The 17,500-nt window shown below is 44.9% G+C and overlaps 1 protein-coding gene across 1 annotated transcript in view; it reads right to left on the bottom strand.

Annotated features, from left to right (window-relative positions):
• The window catches only part of LOC311359788 (voltage-dependent calcium channel subunit alpha-2/delta-3-like), a gene marked incomplete at both ends in the record, with an annotated part of 99,079 nt that overhangs the window by 36,144 nt on the left and 45,435 nt on the right, over nt 1-17,500 (bottom strand). Inside the window, 5 exons of the mRNA XM_084479827.1 lie at nt 125-205; nt 501-572; nt 6,245-6,262; nt 10,159-10,292; nt 12,621-12,699. Coding sequence (XP_084335953.1) covers nt 125-205; nt 501-572; nt 6,245-6,262; nt 10,159-10,292; nt 12,621-12,699 — 384 coding nt within the window. The remainder of the gene's footprint in view (nt 1-124; nt 206-500; nt 573-6,244; nt 6,263-10,158; nt 10,293-12,620; nt 12,700-17,500) is intronic.

Below are 17,500 nucleotides of genomic sequence, written 5' to 3'. Positions count from 1 at the left end.
GATCAATCAAAGTTGTGTAATGTCGTAAAAGTGGAATCAACCACTCTTGGTTGTACCATTATTGGAAAATAATGTATGCCAAAGCAGTGGTGTATTCCTTACATTCTTAGGCCTTGGTGTGTACCTTATATTTGGGGATGGTCTTTAGAAGCTCGGACACAGGCACATCGGTTCCTACCACTCCCAGCAGAATGCCTCGGTTTTTCTATTAACACACAAATATACAGGGCGATAGCAGAAATACATACAATAAGGCAATGAAAACAATGCATGCTAATAAGTAAATACAATACTGGAATATGGATGTGCTGTAGCGATAATGTTGACCTGAAGAAGAGAAACCACAGAAGAGAAACCTGCAGGTCAGCCTCTCGGGTTAATTAAGACGGGAAAGCATATAGCAAATCGATTTAACAGCTTTTATTTGTTATTATATGTTATTATTATCATGATGAACTTTTTGCTTTGCAACATGCCAGTTGCTCTTTTAGTGTACCAACCGTTTCGTTCTTGGTACTGAAGACTGGCATCGCCACGGTGGTCATCAACACTGGGTCCCGACCATCCTCCATCTGAGAGAGAGAGAGAGAGAGAGAGAGAGAGAGAGAGAGAGAGAGAGAGAGGGAGCACTCATAAAGTTACTTCTATATCAAACATGAAGGTGCATCTATATATACCTTAATGCCCTTCTGTTGACACAGGAAGTGAGGCTTTATCTTTGAGGTGGCAGAACATGTCCTTTAAGATAGTGGTCATGGCTGAGCTTCTAGGCCCCAATATCTTCCAGAGGGGATTGACAAAACTCCCCTCCCTCCCTGTATGTTTTATTCATGTTAATTATCTGCCTTTAAACGTGTTCAGTCTCAGTCTGCCTTTGATGTTTGCAGTAATAAGCTTATCCAACGGCAGGGCTCGTGGTTTAGCACATGCAACTTCCTTCCGTTAAGACTGCCGGAATAATTATGATATTTATCTTTCAAGCGGCTGCATTTTCTCTTCTGAAGATGGGCTGATGATCTATTGGAGATGAAAGCCCTACACTACTGCCGCAGTCTGGTACCTTGAGGAACAGCCTGTTACACAAACACATTCACACACAGAAGCATACACAGACAGACTTTTGGACTCACTTTTGACAACTATCTCCTTGAACTCCCCCCTCGCTGTCTCTCCCCCCGCCCCTCCCCACCACCAGTAATAACAAGTATTGACAGCAAAATGCTGGTTGGAGACGAGGACGGAGGACCTGGGCTCTGGAAAGCTGGTAATAGCCATCCAGGATGCAGTATTGGGACTTCAAAAGGGAGAAGAAGCACACCTAAGTACAGCCATTATAACAACACCACGCTGGGCTGCTGGCAACCGGAATCGATCAACGGACGGGACAAAGAAACAGGACCTTGTCTAAAAATAAAATATAGAGCCTATTTCCAGTGCCAGGGCTATTGGATCGTATATCATGAGGTGTACGCCCCAGGCTGACCGAGGATTGAGCAGAACTTAATCTTCTGTCCACTGGAACCCTTGTTAGATCCGCTTGAATGCACTCTGGGCCGAGGTGCTTATGTCCATTTGATGTTGGCTGTGGGTGTGTGTTTGTTGGCGAAGATGCATGTTTTCATGGGAGGATGGGTGTGCGCTGTGTTGCTGTGTTTTTGTGTGTGTGTGTGTGTGTGTGTGTGTGTGTGTGTGTCTGTGTGTGTGTGTTGGGTGAATATATACAACTGTATGTATGTTTGTGCATATTTTTGTCATTGTTTTCTTGTGTGTATATTCTCATTTCAGCCTCCACAGTAACAAAATACAGACAAATTCAAATCCTTACTGTAACTCCAGACAGAGACAGACAAGTTCAAACTCAGTCAAACTAACACAATGTGTCTTCCCCCCACTAACCCGAGGGATTTGTGATCTTCTACTGAATATGAATGTGCAAACATTGGCCTTGTTGGAGCATGGATCATCATTAACTACAGTCTTTGCTTTTTTTTGTCCACGTCAGCAAAATAACCCAAAAAGACAGGGAGTGCAACTGAGAACCGATACACAATGTACTAGCGCTGCAAAGCCAACACACACACATACACACACACACACACACACGCACCACCTCACACACGCACTCACAGAAGTTACATCCCCATTGTAGGGTTGAGCTACAAGGGACCACATACTCTGACACACGGACACACGCGCCCTTTTGTCTGGTCCCCCATAGGACACCTCATAATCTGGGTTGCTTTGACGAATCGTCCGCCCATGGCCCCCACGACCCTGTTTCCCTGGGCGAGCCAGCTTTTCTGCTGATTCTGCTGTGTTTGTGAAGCCGAAGCCACCCTTGGGGAACAAGTGGGACAGACTCCTACAAGGAGGGAGGTGTAAATAAGCCCTTGAGATGCGGACGTGACGGAAGAGGCAGCGGTGCTGTCTAGGAAGAGTCGCGACTAAACACTAATCTATATGCGTACGGCTGTCACATGCCGAGCTTGCGCCCTCTTAATGTTTATTTTATCCGCCTAAGGTCTAATCGTTCCCGGTCCGTACGAGAACGTACAGCGTCCACATCATTGGACACGGCCCTCCATACACTGGGAGAATATGTCCCCCACAAAAGAGGTTCCCTGCCTCTGAACTTTAAAATCTTCTTCCCTTTTAATTTGCCAAAGAAAAGTCAAATATAGATGCGGTGTACCCAGAACTTTTCCTCTCTCCTCCACCCCCGACAAGTGTCATTTCACCCCGACAGAGCGGGAAACCAAGCCAAAAGTGCCACGGGATGATGGATGACGGTAAGGAAGCGGGAGGGAGAGAAAGGATACGATAAGACGGAGCAGTGGAGGAGGGGAGGAGGGGGGAGAACAAGAGAACACACAGGGGAGGGGGCCGGGAAGAGGGGAGAGGATTTGTTACTTTTTTTACTGTAGAAAACAGAATGAGACGAGATGTTGCTGGGGCAGTGAGGGTGTGCGTGTTGGGGGAGGGAAGGGGGGTGGGGGGGGTACAGAGATGGAAGGGGGAGGAGTGGGGGAAAGAGTCAGCAAAGGACGTGGTGTAATGAGGGAGAGGGGGGGTGGAGGAGTCAGGGGAGGACATGGTGCGGGGAGAGGGGGGAGGGAGGAGTCAGGGGAGGACATGGTGCGGGGGAGAGGGGGGAGGGAGGAGTCAGGGGAGGACGTGGTGTAATGGGGGAGAGGGGGGGTGGAGGAGTCAGAGGATGACATGGTGGAGGGGAGAGGGGGGAGGGAGGAGTCAGGGGAGGACATGGTGGGGGGGGAGGGAGGAGTCAGGGGAGGACATGGTGCGGGGGAGAGGGGGGAGGGAGGAGACACACACACACACACACACACACACACAGTGTGCTCCCGCCCCCCCCGGCGCGGCAATCAACCATGAGTGCTACAATTAACTATGACATCATATGTAAACTCTGGGCAATTAAATAATCCAACCAGCAAAATTCCCCCCTTCCAAGTAGAGATTCAGGTTTAATTAAGAACAAGGATAAGTGTGTCAAAACACTATCTCATTTTGTCCATCTCTTTATGGTAATACTTAAGTGCTCCGTTTGAGGAAAGCTTTTTGTTTTGTTGGAAACACTTAAAAAAATATATTGGCTGAGTAGGCATTCAAAGTCATTCATAAGAGGACAGGCTAAATATAGCGTCACAACTGCAGGCTGTCGCCCTGGAATAACTCGCTGTTCACAACTCACAACAGAAAACGTGGCTAAAAAGATAGACAAATGTAAAATAATGTCACTGTAAAATAACTTTGCACTGAGCTAACAAGCTCAAGGATGAGTTTGCCGTTGTCTCAAGTATCTTTTTTATCCCCGTCTGACTTGGTCGGTTGGGCAGTTTAAACTGGTCCAGAGGAGCAATGGCACACTGCTCCTTTTCACATTCACTTTTGCATTTTGAAAGCAATTGAATACCTTTCAAATTTTTTTTTTTTGTCTTATCATTGTGGTGGGAAATGTAAATTAATTTGACAGTCATTGCTATTTAAACCTGTATCAATAGGACATTATAATAGACCAGAATCCCCAAATGAGTTCACTGGCTAAGTGCTTCATAAAGACATCATAGCAGTACCATTCATTAATCCCGAACAGTTATTTATGATCAGTCAATTTGAATCGCAATGTCCCCATGACTGTGTGAAGAAAGGCAGGGCTGGCCCAAATACATAATTTCAGGCCCCAAATAATCATTGGGTTTCCCAAACAAATGTACATTCTTTTGTTGAAAAAAAGAGAAATTCCTGTGTATCTTTCCTCGCCTGAATCAGAGCTAGCGGAGACCACTGCTGCAGAATCATATTTTTAATAACTGATCATTTTTCGTTTGAATTTGACAGTGTTATTTTAATTGCAAAAAGCAAATGACAATATCAGGTTGCTGCTGGACGTCAGTGGCTTTCAGATCCCCTCATTGGTTCGAGTCTGACTGGGTCAAGGCAGGGTTACGATGTAGCCTGGTTTTCAAAGACATACATCCTCACACAGACTTCCTCCAATCATCAGAAAGCAAAAAGGTGGTTGAACATCGTGCAAAAAACATGGCATGTCAGGACAGGCTCGCCATCTAACAAAAAACCTGGCTGACGAGGGGGGCGTCCCCACGTAAAGCTACTGCGGAGAAGCCTAACATTTCATAAATATTATTATTACTACAAGCGGTTTGCTCATAGTCTGTCTCTGACGGTCTTGCAGATTCTCCCACTGGACGGCCGGTGGCAAAGTGCTACCGAAGTACGTATTTGAATAATGTCATATTTGAGTACACAATTCCGTTACCTCTGAAGCTGCCTAACTGAAGGGTTGACGTGAGGGTATCTCAGACTTATGGATGACCTCTTGCACCCGTAGATATTTATTTTTTTAATCTCTGTGCTAACCTAACCTTCTACCTGTGGTTTGCAATAAGTACCTGTCTTCTTTTTTATTGAATCATTACTTTTTTTCATTTTTTTCCTTTTGAATCCTGAATTGAAATTGAACTCCTACAGAACGAACGACTGAATACCCAAATATTCAGGCTCAGCATTATCTCTATTAAAAAAGACAAAGTGTCCATCAAAGGCAGTGTTTATATTTAAAATGACTCTGTTTTGATGCCTGAGGAGTCTTGCGTGTTTTGTGAGTGAGAACGCAGGTTACTTGCGATGGCTACCATTCAGGCTACATCTGCACTAAGTGGATGCTGAGCAACAGAGACAGTAATGCCGACCCTGTAGGCTCCATCCCATTAACAACGCTACGCCTGACATATGGTTTTCCAGCTGTCTGATGGGAATGCAAGGGCTCTGCTGATGTTGATGGTGCTGCAAAGCACTGTTTTTCATCACTGTTATCATTATAGGGCTGCTTAGGACGCGTCCTCATCCCAGCCTACCATTGATTCATATACCTCTGAGATCAATGAAGAACCAACACACATCATCCAAGTGTGTCATTCCAGGCTATTGGTGTCATGGCCCGAGAGAGGGAGGAAAGACTTTATGATCGAGAATTTCAGCAAAAAGAGCATGATAAAGGCGATTTGGTTTCCACACTGAAAAATGACATAGGAAATGAACAAATCGCAACCACACATTTTCACGCATGATCACACTGCCAACATTTGAGGAACTGTCAAAGCAAGACCAACGGAACACCGACAATGCATCACTCTGTGCTCAAATCAGCATGTGTGTGTGTGTGTGTGTGTGTGTGCACCCTTGAGCGTGTGGGAGAGAGAGTTTGTGCGTGTGTGTGGGTGTGTGTGTGTGATTGTCTGTTGGCATGTGTTTATGTATGTGTGCGTGTGTGTGTGTATATGTCTGTGTATTCATGTGTGTGTGTCTGTATGCGTGTGTGCGTGTGTGTAAGTTAATATATACAGATCTTTGACGTTATGAGAGTGCACATGTCCATGTTTCTAAGTGTCCACTTATCTGCACTTATTTCCACTGCTGTGCAAAAAGTGACTGGTGAATGACAGCGTGAGTCACGTGTGTACAATTAAAAACAGAAACATGAAATCAAGGCAGCCACGGATGACATCAGAAGGCGATAAAGCAGAAATAATAACAATTATTAATCTGGTCAAACAAAAAGAACAACAAGTCACGGTGGAAACAGCATGGCTTCATTCCATTTTTCAACAAAGAGAGTTCAAATGGAGATGGAGACGCGTCACGCTGTAAACACATGTAAACACATGTAAACAAAGCAACACAACGACTACAGACAGGAGTTTACCTTCTGTGCCTGTGGGAGCTACAGGGATCAGATTCAACCGAAACAGAAAGAAAGAGGAAAAAAGGAAGGAGGGGGGGAAGGGACAAAGCGTGTCAATAAGCTGGTGTAGACGTGTGGCGTTTCACTTGAATGACGTGTCGGCTATTTGTGTGTTTTGTTCCAATTCCCCTTACATTAACTTGAGTATACAATGTATGATGTTAATATTTAAGCAATATAGTAATCTTGTTTGTTGTTGTTGCTCTGAGGTTGAGGGGTTTGCTGGGTAAACAGTTGCCTTCACAAGTTCCCACTTGAATATTGTGTTTTTGTTAAATAATTTATATAGATTTCAACCTAATGCATTTACATTCACGACAATACAAAAGTAAACAAGACATTAAGAACAATGCATTTAACACTATAATAATGTTTAGTCATAAGCCATTTGTAACTAGTCATTAACAAAACATACATCTATAAGCCTTTAGTGCATGATTAACTTATTATTAACCAAACATACATTTGTAGATGATTAATACATGCTATAATAAAGGACACCCATTTTACCACCAGGCTTGATGTTGATTAGCCATTACAAGGCTAATCAACCATGTGAAAATCAACTCTCTAGTGAAATCACAAGTGGTCCACTCGACTGGACCACTAAGATGTATGATGGATAGTTCAGCCTACCAGTGGGTTCAGTCCACTAGATTGGCTGGTAGGCTAAAAAAGGGTTCCTTTTAGGGATGCACGATAACTTTTTCTTTTAACCGATACCGATAACTTTCAGCTCCTAAAGGCCGATACCGATAACCGATAACACACAGACATATACATATATATGATCATGTCATCACCTAAGATTATGACATTAATACTATGAACAAACCCAAAAACCTTTGGGTTTTTATTCACACTTGATGCCCGATATGCGGACATCGGTGTCGCTCAGACATCAGTAGAATCAACGGGGGGTTTAGGGGGGCGGGCTTGCAAGGGGCGGGATATGACGTAGAATTGAGGACGGCCCCTGTCACTCAGGTGTGGTCTGACCGCAGACAGCACAGAGGCAGATGGGCAGAACTCACTGGATCATCTTAAATGTTGCTGCAGCGATGCATCATATATTCCGTTGCATCCACAACATCCGCATCGATCAATGAAAGATTGGAGCATGAGTTACAGACAAATAGAAGAAACGACGAAGAAGAAAGGCGTTGCGAACAACTGCGTTACCGGAGAAAGAGAGCGTATTTTTCTGCTTCATTTCACATCTAACAAACACTGGGACAAATGTAGTTTAGAAAACAGGGAGTGGAAGGCCGGGACTCTATAATGTTCAGCTAACTGTTGTCAATAATAAGTGTAGCGTATGTGTGTGCGCGGGAATGGCAGTGTGTGTGTGTGAGTGGACGAGCTAGGAGAGCGAGCGGTAGCGTGTGTCAGTTTAGTGAGGTAATGAACGAGTCTGGTTGTGTCTGTGCAAACGTGTACTGTAACGTTAGTGAAACTAAGAATAAAGTACCCAGCCTGTCAATAATCGGCTACTGCTTCATTCCGACCATATTCAGACCTATAAGCAGACCCACTGCCGGTCAAAGGGAAGGGTGTTAGCCCCGAAAGAACATCGACCCTGGAGGTAACGTCTCCCCTGTGCTCCTCGACTATGGTCTGGGAGCCGACAGCAGGAAAGGTGTAACATAATAATTTAAAAAAGGGTTTCTATATACGCATGCAGTTGTGAACTCATGTATTGTAATTGATTGTAAGATGTGTAATTTTAGGGTAACGATAAGACCTATCATTTAGCGTTATCATAGCGGGAGCGGGGCACTGAAATTCAGTGTTTGGAATAACGCTGTTTAAAAGAACAGCGGTAGGTAACGCCGTTATTTTTTCAGTAACAGGGTAATCAAACTAATTACTGTTTCCGTCGTTACAACGCCGTTATCGTTACTGAACGTTAAATACGGTGCATTACTATGAATTGATTGAATAAACTGCGTAATCCGAACGCACCCCTGGCTCCACACACATACTGCTAGTGAGGAGACCGGGTGGGTTAACAACGAGATAAGCGATTATGATTGGCTAAGGCAGAGTCATGTTTCATGGTAGCCAATCGGAGCCAGTGTTTTTACACACAAGCCAGGCCACGCACCACACACACACCAAACAGATTCGAAGAAGCAGCAGAGATGGCGAGTCCGGAGCAATGCCAATGAAAAGTTGGCATTTTCAAGGTGGAGATATAAGCACTACTTCAAATTCATTGAGGTCAAAGGCAAGAATGTGCATGTAAAGTGTACATTATGTCCGGGAGGGAAGACTTTGTCGACATCCGTTGTAAGCAACTCTAATTTAATGAAGCATCTCACAATGAGTACAAGTACCTGTCTGTTCTACTCATTTCAACTGACTTGTGAAAACTGCTTTCCCTGGTAACTAGTAACTTTTATTATAAGTAATATTTAAAGTAACATTCCCAACACTGCTGAAATTATATAGGCTATGTTATCGGGACTATTCGTCATGATATATGATATACATGAGGTATATGATATGATATCGGAATGACGTATATTTTCTGTTATCGGCCCGATAATTATCGTGCACCCCTAGTTCCTTTAACATAACACTTATGAAACATTTAGATACAGTGTGCTTCATAATGTTTTGTCAATGAATACTTTATTTTATTATTAACTAAAGCCTTACAGGTGACTTATGACCGAACATTATTCAGGATTCTACCAGACACGCACAGTTGTCGACACATGCTCCGAAACCTTGTGATACGCCCACAAACGCACATCCGTTCAGCTATAAGCGACATGTTTATGTGTGATCGCACCGTTAAAGGAGACAACGCTTTTCGAGCTTCCACTGTGTGGCCAAGTTGGCACACACATCTTTACTGTGATCAATCCATGCCGAGGGGGAGCGGAACACAAGAATGGGAAAATAAAAACACAAATGTCAGGGGACAGAGAGGAAGAGTGAGAGCGACCAGAGAGAGCGAGGAATGTGTGGGGAACCAGAGCACAGAGCGAAAGGGTCCGCGTGGAGACGGGATGCTGGAAGAGTCCTGTGTTTGTCTGTCTCCATTTTGAAAACCCTTCTAATCTCCAATATTCAGAAACGCGAACAAATGACCGTTGACTCTTATGTGCCCAAACACAATGGCATCACAACAAAAAAGGGACCATTGTGTGAATAAAGTGGATTGTGAGTGGATTTATGGATTATGGATGGCAAAGAATGATATGGATTTGTAGCAATCCTTCTGGTGTTTTTGGGGATGATGTTGTCTAAGCCAGGCGGATAAATTATTTATTTAACTATTTGATAATTGGATATTTTTAGTATACTATTGAAAGAGACGATGCAATTCATCATATAACTGTGTATGTGTGAGTCTGTGTGCGGTTGTACGTGTTTTTCTGAGTGTGTGTTTGTGTGTGTATGTGTGTGTGTGTTTCTGTGTGTATACATGGTTGCGTGTGTGTGTGTGTGTGTGTGTGTGACAAAGGAAGTACAGTGTAGAAGATGCTAAAACACCAATGATTCCCAATATGTTCTACTCCCACTACATAGTCCCCCCTCCACACACACACACACACACACACACACACACACACACACACACACCCCTACCGGTTCCATCTGTCACAACCTTTAACACATTTCTAACAAAGCAACACTACACCTCCTGCTTGGGCAGGATTCATTGGCTCAGCTTAGATTCCTGTACACATTTCCATATTCACATTTCTTAAAAAAAACAAATCTCTCAGTGAATTGCAAAAGGCATTGGGAGAGTGACGTCATTGATACGATATCATCATTCCTAGGGGCCGAGAGGACTGGTGGTGTCCAGTTGCATGAGGCAGAAGGGAGCGGGTGGGTCCGAGGGTCTGTCCACTCACGGTGTTATCGATGTAGGCCTCGGTCCACACCGTGTCGTGTTCCTGGTCTATCACCTTGGGGCGGCTCAGCACGTGGAGGTACTCCATCACGTTCTCCTGCACGTCCGCCAGGGTGGAGATCTGGGTGAAGTACCCTGAAGAAAGGGGTGGAGGACGGACAGACGGACGGACGGATAGAGACCAGACACATGGAAAAGACAGATAGATAGAGGCCCGACGTATGGACGGACAGACGGATAGACGGATAAGGTGAGAAAGATGGATGGATAGATAAATATATCAAGAGAGATAGAGATAGAGAAAGAGAAACAGATAGAAATAAAAAGAGAAAGAAGACACAGCGGAGGGAACAGAGAAGAAGGCGAGGGGCAGTCAGAGAGGACCCATATTTCATTTTATATATATATATATATATATATATATACAGTATAATATATAATAGCATCATATCAGAGCAGTGGAGTCCTCCTCCACTTAGCAGGGAACAAGTACAGTATGTCCCTGGATCACAATGTCCTCCATTCATTCCCCCACACACAGAAGACGTGTGTGTGTGTATGTGTGTGTGTGTGTGTGTGTGTGTGTGTGTGTGTGTGTGTGTGTGTGTGTGTGTGTGTGTGTGTGTGTGAGCGCGCACGCATGTGCACATGCACGCCTAAGATGGCTCCCCTGTAATGTCACAATCTCCGGAACACGGTCCCAATGTCAGATTCATTACGGTCGGCCCCGACAGAACAACCGCATCTCTTAGACACCATCAAAAGCCATTTTAGCTTCCCTTGCAGCAAAGCAGAGCAATTGCGCGGATGGGCTGTTGAATGGCAGGCATGACATGCGAGAGAGGGAACGTGGGTGCGTGTGAGTGTGTCTTTCGGGAGTTCCCAGAGTAAGGAACGAGCAATAGCGGGCCAGCCAGACGAGGAGATGCTCAGAATGGGGAAGGTATTGGAAAGAGAAGCTCAATTTAGAGTGAACACAATGTCATTTTGTCCATGACTGTAATGCCGCTGCTATCAGGGCTGAAGTCGTTGCCAGGGGGACAGGATATACTGCGAGTGCAGTGGAGAGCGAAAGAGAACGACATGGGGAATTCACAATTGAAGTCCAGTGACATAAAAATGAAATGAGAGAAAAAGGGGCATTGAGTTTGGGTGAGAAAGGAGGAGAATACGAGAAAGTGACATTCTTAGAAGAAGAGCAAATTGCCCTAACCTTCTCCAGAGAAGTCAAGGAGGCAGACAATCAGAGCTATAGAACACCTAGCTGTCTTCCAACGAGATAATGACCTTTACTCTTCGGGGAGAGGGGCAGAGTCACTGAGCTCGAGACACGGACATGGGTCCAGGGCTAGCCGGCCATACACCCCAACGCCATTATTAGGACCCAATCAGGTAGACCATGTGGGGCGGAGCACAAATGCACATTAACACATGCACTCAGAATCAAACACACTCTCGCACACACAGGTACACACACACACACACACACACACACACACACACAAACAGTTTACGGACACAGACACACATACAGGTGGAGTCATGGAGCCAGAGCTTCTGGAGTCAGTCAAAGGTGCTGGAGAGAGAGAGAGAGAGAGAGAGAGAGATAGAGAGAGAGAGAGAGAGGATGACTCTTGCCTTCAGCGACACTGTGCCCGCGGCCCGGTGGAGGACAGCCGGCTGACACCATGCGTATTAATGACCGGTCCTCAGCAGCTTCCTGCATTTAGGTTCAATCCATCTTCACACAAACTTCAAACTTCTCACACTCAACCTTATCATCGCTTTAAGCATTCTTTGGTTTCCCGAAGATTGACCTGAATTGGCCGAAAGAAAAAAATCTTCATCTGAATGTAAATGTAGCCTGGCTGAGACTGTGGGAGAGACAGGGTTGCTATCTCCAGAGAGAGATGTGATGAGTAAGACTCCGGCGGGCTGGATGCACAGTATACCGTGGGTCTTGAAATGCCGATGCATATGCACACACTCACGTGGACCGAATGAAAAGAGCCACCTGTCTGATATTGGTCCCAAGTAATATTGTGGCTACTGTTGTCCTTTCACACACAGACACACATACACACACACAGACACAGACACTGGGCGGTCTGAGGCAATTGAGTCAGGTGGTCGCCATCAGCCATGTCTGAGCTAAATATAGAACCGGAAGAAACATGTTATTTGTAGTGAGGTAAACCATGAACGTACACACACACACACACAAACATACAAACATGCAAGTTCATGTTCAGCCCCTGCCTACGATGTGGGAAGTCAATCTTGGCTTTTGCTTATACTGATTAGCAGCAACATAAAGGTATGTGTGGTACACACACACGCGCACACACACACACACACACACACACACACACACACACACACACACACACACTAAACACATAACAAACTAAGGCTCTTTTCCCTCTGAAACATTGCAGTGCGAGGAGTGTTGCAGGAGCCCACCTTTGTTCGCACACGCCATCCATTTCAGATTATCAGCGAAGGCGGACTCTCTGCCAATCAGGTAGGGGAAAATGCGAACCTGTGGTGGGAGAGCAGATAGCTTCTGTCAGTCATTTTAATCGCATTCAGATAGGTACCCAGCATAGCCACGGCGGGAGGCGCACCACAGGGGCCGGCGATAGGCTCCTGCTTTATCTGTCAGCGATTAACTCTGCCTGCCGTCTGTTGATTTTAACATCCTGGGGTTTATCGTGAGTTTGTTTTAGTCAAAGATTGTTATCAGCGTAAAATGGAATCAAATATATGACGATATATATGACGAATATATGATGATTTTAAACGGTGTGGTTAGTAATTATTAAAATGATTTCACTCTTTCTTTTGGTAAAGCAAACACAAAATAGAGATGGATGGTAGGCAAGACTCAATGAGAACCGGTGGTTTTGACAGGTGTGTGCGTGATGATAGTGTGTGCATCTGTGTTTTGTGTGTGAGGCAGAGGGGTTGCCAGATTGGACCAGATGTGCGCCTCTAGGGGCACAGCTGTCCTGTGCTGTGTGTGTGTGTGTGTGTGTGTGTGTGTGTGTGTGTGTGTGTGTGCGCACTAAAGCATGTCTCGTTCTGATTTTGGATGACTCCCTGGAACAGAAGGAGCTGCAAATTAATGAAGGATTTACAAAACAAGTTTTCACTGCAATACTTATTTGGAGAGAAATAGTCCCAAAGATTCTTCCCAAACCCCCCAAAAAATGTCCAGTTCATTAATATCAAATAATAATAATCTAGATGCATCCAGGTAAATTATGAATAACTGAACCAATGCAAGTGATACACTTCAGTCTATTGTCTGTAATGATTTTGTCGGCCTGATTGTGTTGTCGGATAGACACTCTTAACCAGCAACGAGGGATGTATCCAGCTGCTATCATCATCATCATCATCATCATCATCATCATCATCATCATCATCATCATCATCATCATCAACATCATCATCGTGTTGAACCAGGCACTCCCAGATGCTGTCTATTGTCTTGATTATCAGAGGAAATTAAAAGCCCTCATTATCTAGTCTATAATCACCCCTCGTTCACAAAGACCTCAGCCATCTGAGTGTCAGCTATGCTGAGCAGACGACCATCCCCCCCCCCCCCCAAGATATATTCATCATGCCTGTCGGCCGGAACAATGAAGCTGGTTACTTTAGTGTCGCTTTCGTTCTATATAGTTTAGGGAGCATCTCTGTGTAGAAGAGCCTCGGCCTTAGTTGCATGTCGTGACTCATTTAGTAGGAGTGGCCTAGGACCAGCATAGAACCACAACACCAAGCCTTTGCGCCGCGCTGCTGCAACCGACACAAAATATCTCAACATATCATATTCACATCACAGATTTACAGTGACTATGGGGAAGATGTGCGCCTCCGTTGTTTGCTTGCATTTACTCGGCAGAATTAAGAAACAAAGTTGCAAAATCTTTTTGTCTTAGCGTGGCCCCTCCCACTTGCTGCAGTTGCCAGCACGCACTCACTCAACAACGGCCAGGGGCCAAACCCATCCCGCTACAGTCGTGTCAAGTCTGAGCCACGACAGTTCTTCAGATCTCCACCTTTCGCCAATTGGCCAATGTTAATCCTGGTGTCTATCTGCAGCTGAAGCCGCTGGGCATGTCATTAGTTCTGCCAAAGTAAGTGTGCCAATAGTGCCATGTAGCAGTGTGTAGCAGTGTTGCTAGTTGTAGTTACCAGCATGCACAACAGCAATATCTAGATAATTGTGCCACCCCAATAAGAATCGGGGTGGCACTTGGGATGATGGATTTGATATTGTGGGGATGTGTGGGACACCAAACCCCCCCCAACATCTCCCATGCTCCCCTGCATCCACTACAGTAGTGACCCAAAGAGTGGTCAGCATTGATGCAGGCCGGCCGTTAAAAACGGAGGAGGTTTGCGGTCGAGTTAAACGCACTGGAGGTAATAGCCGGCAGTAATTCGGCCGTTGTTTGTCGTGACATGCTATATTTAATCCACATGAGTGCCCAGGATCTATGCGTTACAGCAGATACGAGCGGTCAACTATGAGTGGACAACAATGCTAGCCATGTTCACACTTACGCACGTCTTGAAAAACGTAGAATGCATGGAACCCGTGTTTATTATAACGCCATGATTGCAAACTGAACACACACATCTGAATTATTCAGTGAACTGCGAAAACATCGTCCCGTCTTTTGTGTCGACGTGATGAACAAAACACGCATAGGAAAAGGTATTTATGCCAGCCTTCATGTTCAATTTAACACCACCAAAGAAACCTGGCATTCGAATTGTCAGACTCAAAAAAGGGTAGATGAATGGAAAGCAGAACACAGAGTAAAACACAGTAATCCAAAGCAGCCCTGGACCCCTGAGGGTAAACGTATCAGATTGCATTGAAGTCGGAGTTAGATTTCTAGCCCAATATTTCCTCTCTATCGGCACCCGATAATGGCAGGAGATGCACGGCATATTTCTCGGGAAAAACAGGTGTTTGAAAGTCTGGTGCAGCTCTTGTGTGCATTCTCCCCTTTGCAAATGCAGCCAATTTTCATGTGCGTGTGTTTCTGTGTGTGTTTCTGTGTGGATGTGAGTATGTGTGTGTGTGTGTGGGGCATGTGTGTGTACATGGGGATGTGTGTGTGTGTGTGTGTGTGTGTGTATGTATGTATGTATGTATATGCGTATGTGTGTAAGTGTGTGTATGTATGTGTATGTGTGTATGTGTGTATGTGTGTACGTGTGTGTGTGTGTGTGTGTGTGTGTGTTTCTATATCTCTCTGCGAAGACAATCATGACTTGTGAATATAGAGGAAGCCGGTGGTGGCGGTGGTTTAGACAAATCAAATGCCCCCTAATGTTTTCATCCTCGGCTGTCACTCACATTATCCTGAAGTGTCGCTCAAAGAAACAAGATGATGTCATCTCTCAATCTGTCTAAGCCATAAAAAAAGAAATAATAATAAACTGGCTCCAACAGGTTTGCTGCCAGATGAGCACTTTAATCTGTCACTGTTGTCCCAGAGAAGCCTGGATATGACGCTCTGAGCTCTGATTGGCTCGTACTGTGAATAATAGAACATTTTATAATAGCATTGTTTGGCTGTGATAACCTTAAAAAAATCACATGTTCAATAGGTCTCTCTGACGAAGTGATTTGATTTTGAGGTCACCAATTGTTTGGATAAAATAGGATTAATTGTGTTAATTCCACATTGGGAATGTGGGTGTCAAAGCAAAAATGCAGGACTGTTATTAATATAATTGATATATAAAAAGGAGTAGTATTATCCGTTAATACTCTGTAATTTTGAATTTGCTTAGCGCTTTGGCTGTGCGGTTTGTTCGACACGTCCCGGCCATTGAATTGGTCGCCACAAGGAATAATCTTGTGTGTGAAAGACAGTCCGGACATACCCTGGGTGGGAAGGGATCGTATCTACACTCGTCTCTTTGTAGACAGTGACCATATCATTCTATTTTCTATGTCTCCTTTTCGTTATCATTTGAAGATTAGCAGTAGGACATGGACTGAATATGGATGAGTGTAAGCAGGTGAGGCCCAGACTGGTGGAGCTATTCCGCTGCCACCCCAGGTGTTGTCCCCCGTCCATTAAACAGACAACATCAGGCAGAACACACGTAAGCATGAGGTTAAGATCAAACGTTTTCTGGGTTCATCCACACAGGTGGATGAAACTCAGAGAGGCCCATCATCAGCCAGCCAGCATAGAAACACGTCTAGCAAGATAATAACACAGCTGTGTGTGTGTGTGTGTGTGTGCGCACGAGCGTATGTGTGTGCGCGTTGGTGTATGGCTGGCCATACACCAATACAATTGGTGTCACTATGTTTCAGTTTGACTCCTTGATTTCTCTGTCACTAGGCTGCATTCGTGTGTGTGTGTGTGTGTGTGTGTGTGTGTGTCCCAGCAGTGAGGCTATTTCAGAGGAAATTGTCCAAATCCTGAGAGAGAGAGAGAGAGAGAGAGAGGCAGAGTGACATAGACTGAAGACTTCTATTATCAGCATGGTTCTTCTAAATGGGACGATCTAGCTGGGCGATCCCCTCGCTGCTCGCTGCTGGAAAGCCTTCAGGCTGAACAGGGATAAATACGTGTTTCTATCACGGCCTTATCGAACATAGAACACAAAACAACGCCAGACAAACTCAGTGGGCAACACGGCTACTCATAACGTAGGGAGAGCAATATGCAACCTCGGGAGTTGTTTTAAAACCTTCTTAATGAAACCCGAACCTCTAACTAGTTAGGTAAAGTATTCCACACTCAATACTTGAATGTGTCTTAAAAGATTACCACACCCGAGGGAAATAACTGCCTAAAGTTAGCAACTGTGAGCTGTTTTCCACCGGAGAGAGGATGTGTATGTAGGTTTGTATGTATTTGTGTGGGTGTGCTTTTGTTCTTTTTCTTCATAACATTGCTAAGGTCACAGCTAAACCCACACCCCCATCAAACAGCGGCTCTGTGTGCAGATTCGTGACAGGGATGTACTTTATCCTGTCTTAACGGTCCCTGAGAGTGGACCCCACTTGGACCCCAATCTGCATGATCACTCACCCCAAACACAAACACGCAAGCACTGAACCCAACGCTGAACCTCAGTCCAAGGTCCAGAGGCAGTGGTGGGAGTGTGAACCTAACAACGCCTTCAACTAAAAGAAAGAGTGCATTTGAAGAAATGACGGTGGGATTCAGTTCTTTTCTTCAAGGGGGAGTGGTAGTGTAGTACATGGACGGGTTTCCCCTGAAATCCTCCTCATACCAAAAACCATCTTTCTCAATAAAGTCATAAAGTGCTTATGAAACCGTGTCCTTTTT

Source organism: Micromesistius poutassou (assembly GCF_964030765.1).
Source record: "Micromesistius poutassou genome assembly, chromosome: 15".
Classification (NCBI taxonomy): Eukaryota; Metazoa; Chordata; class Actinopteri; order Gadiformes; family Gadidae; genus Micromesistius; species Micromesistius poutassou.
The sequence above is the reverse complement of the archived record's forward strand: the minus strand, read 5'-3'. Positions and strand labels throughout refer to the sequence as shown.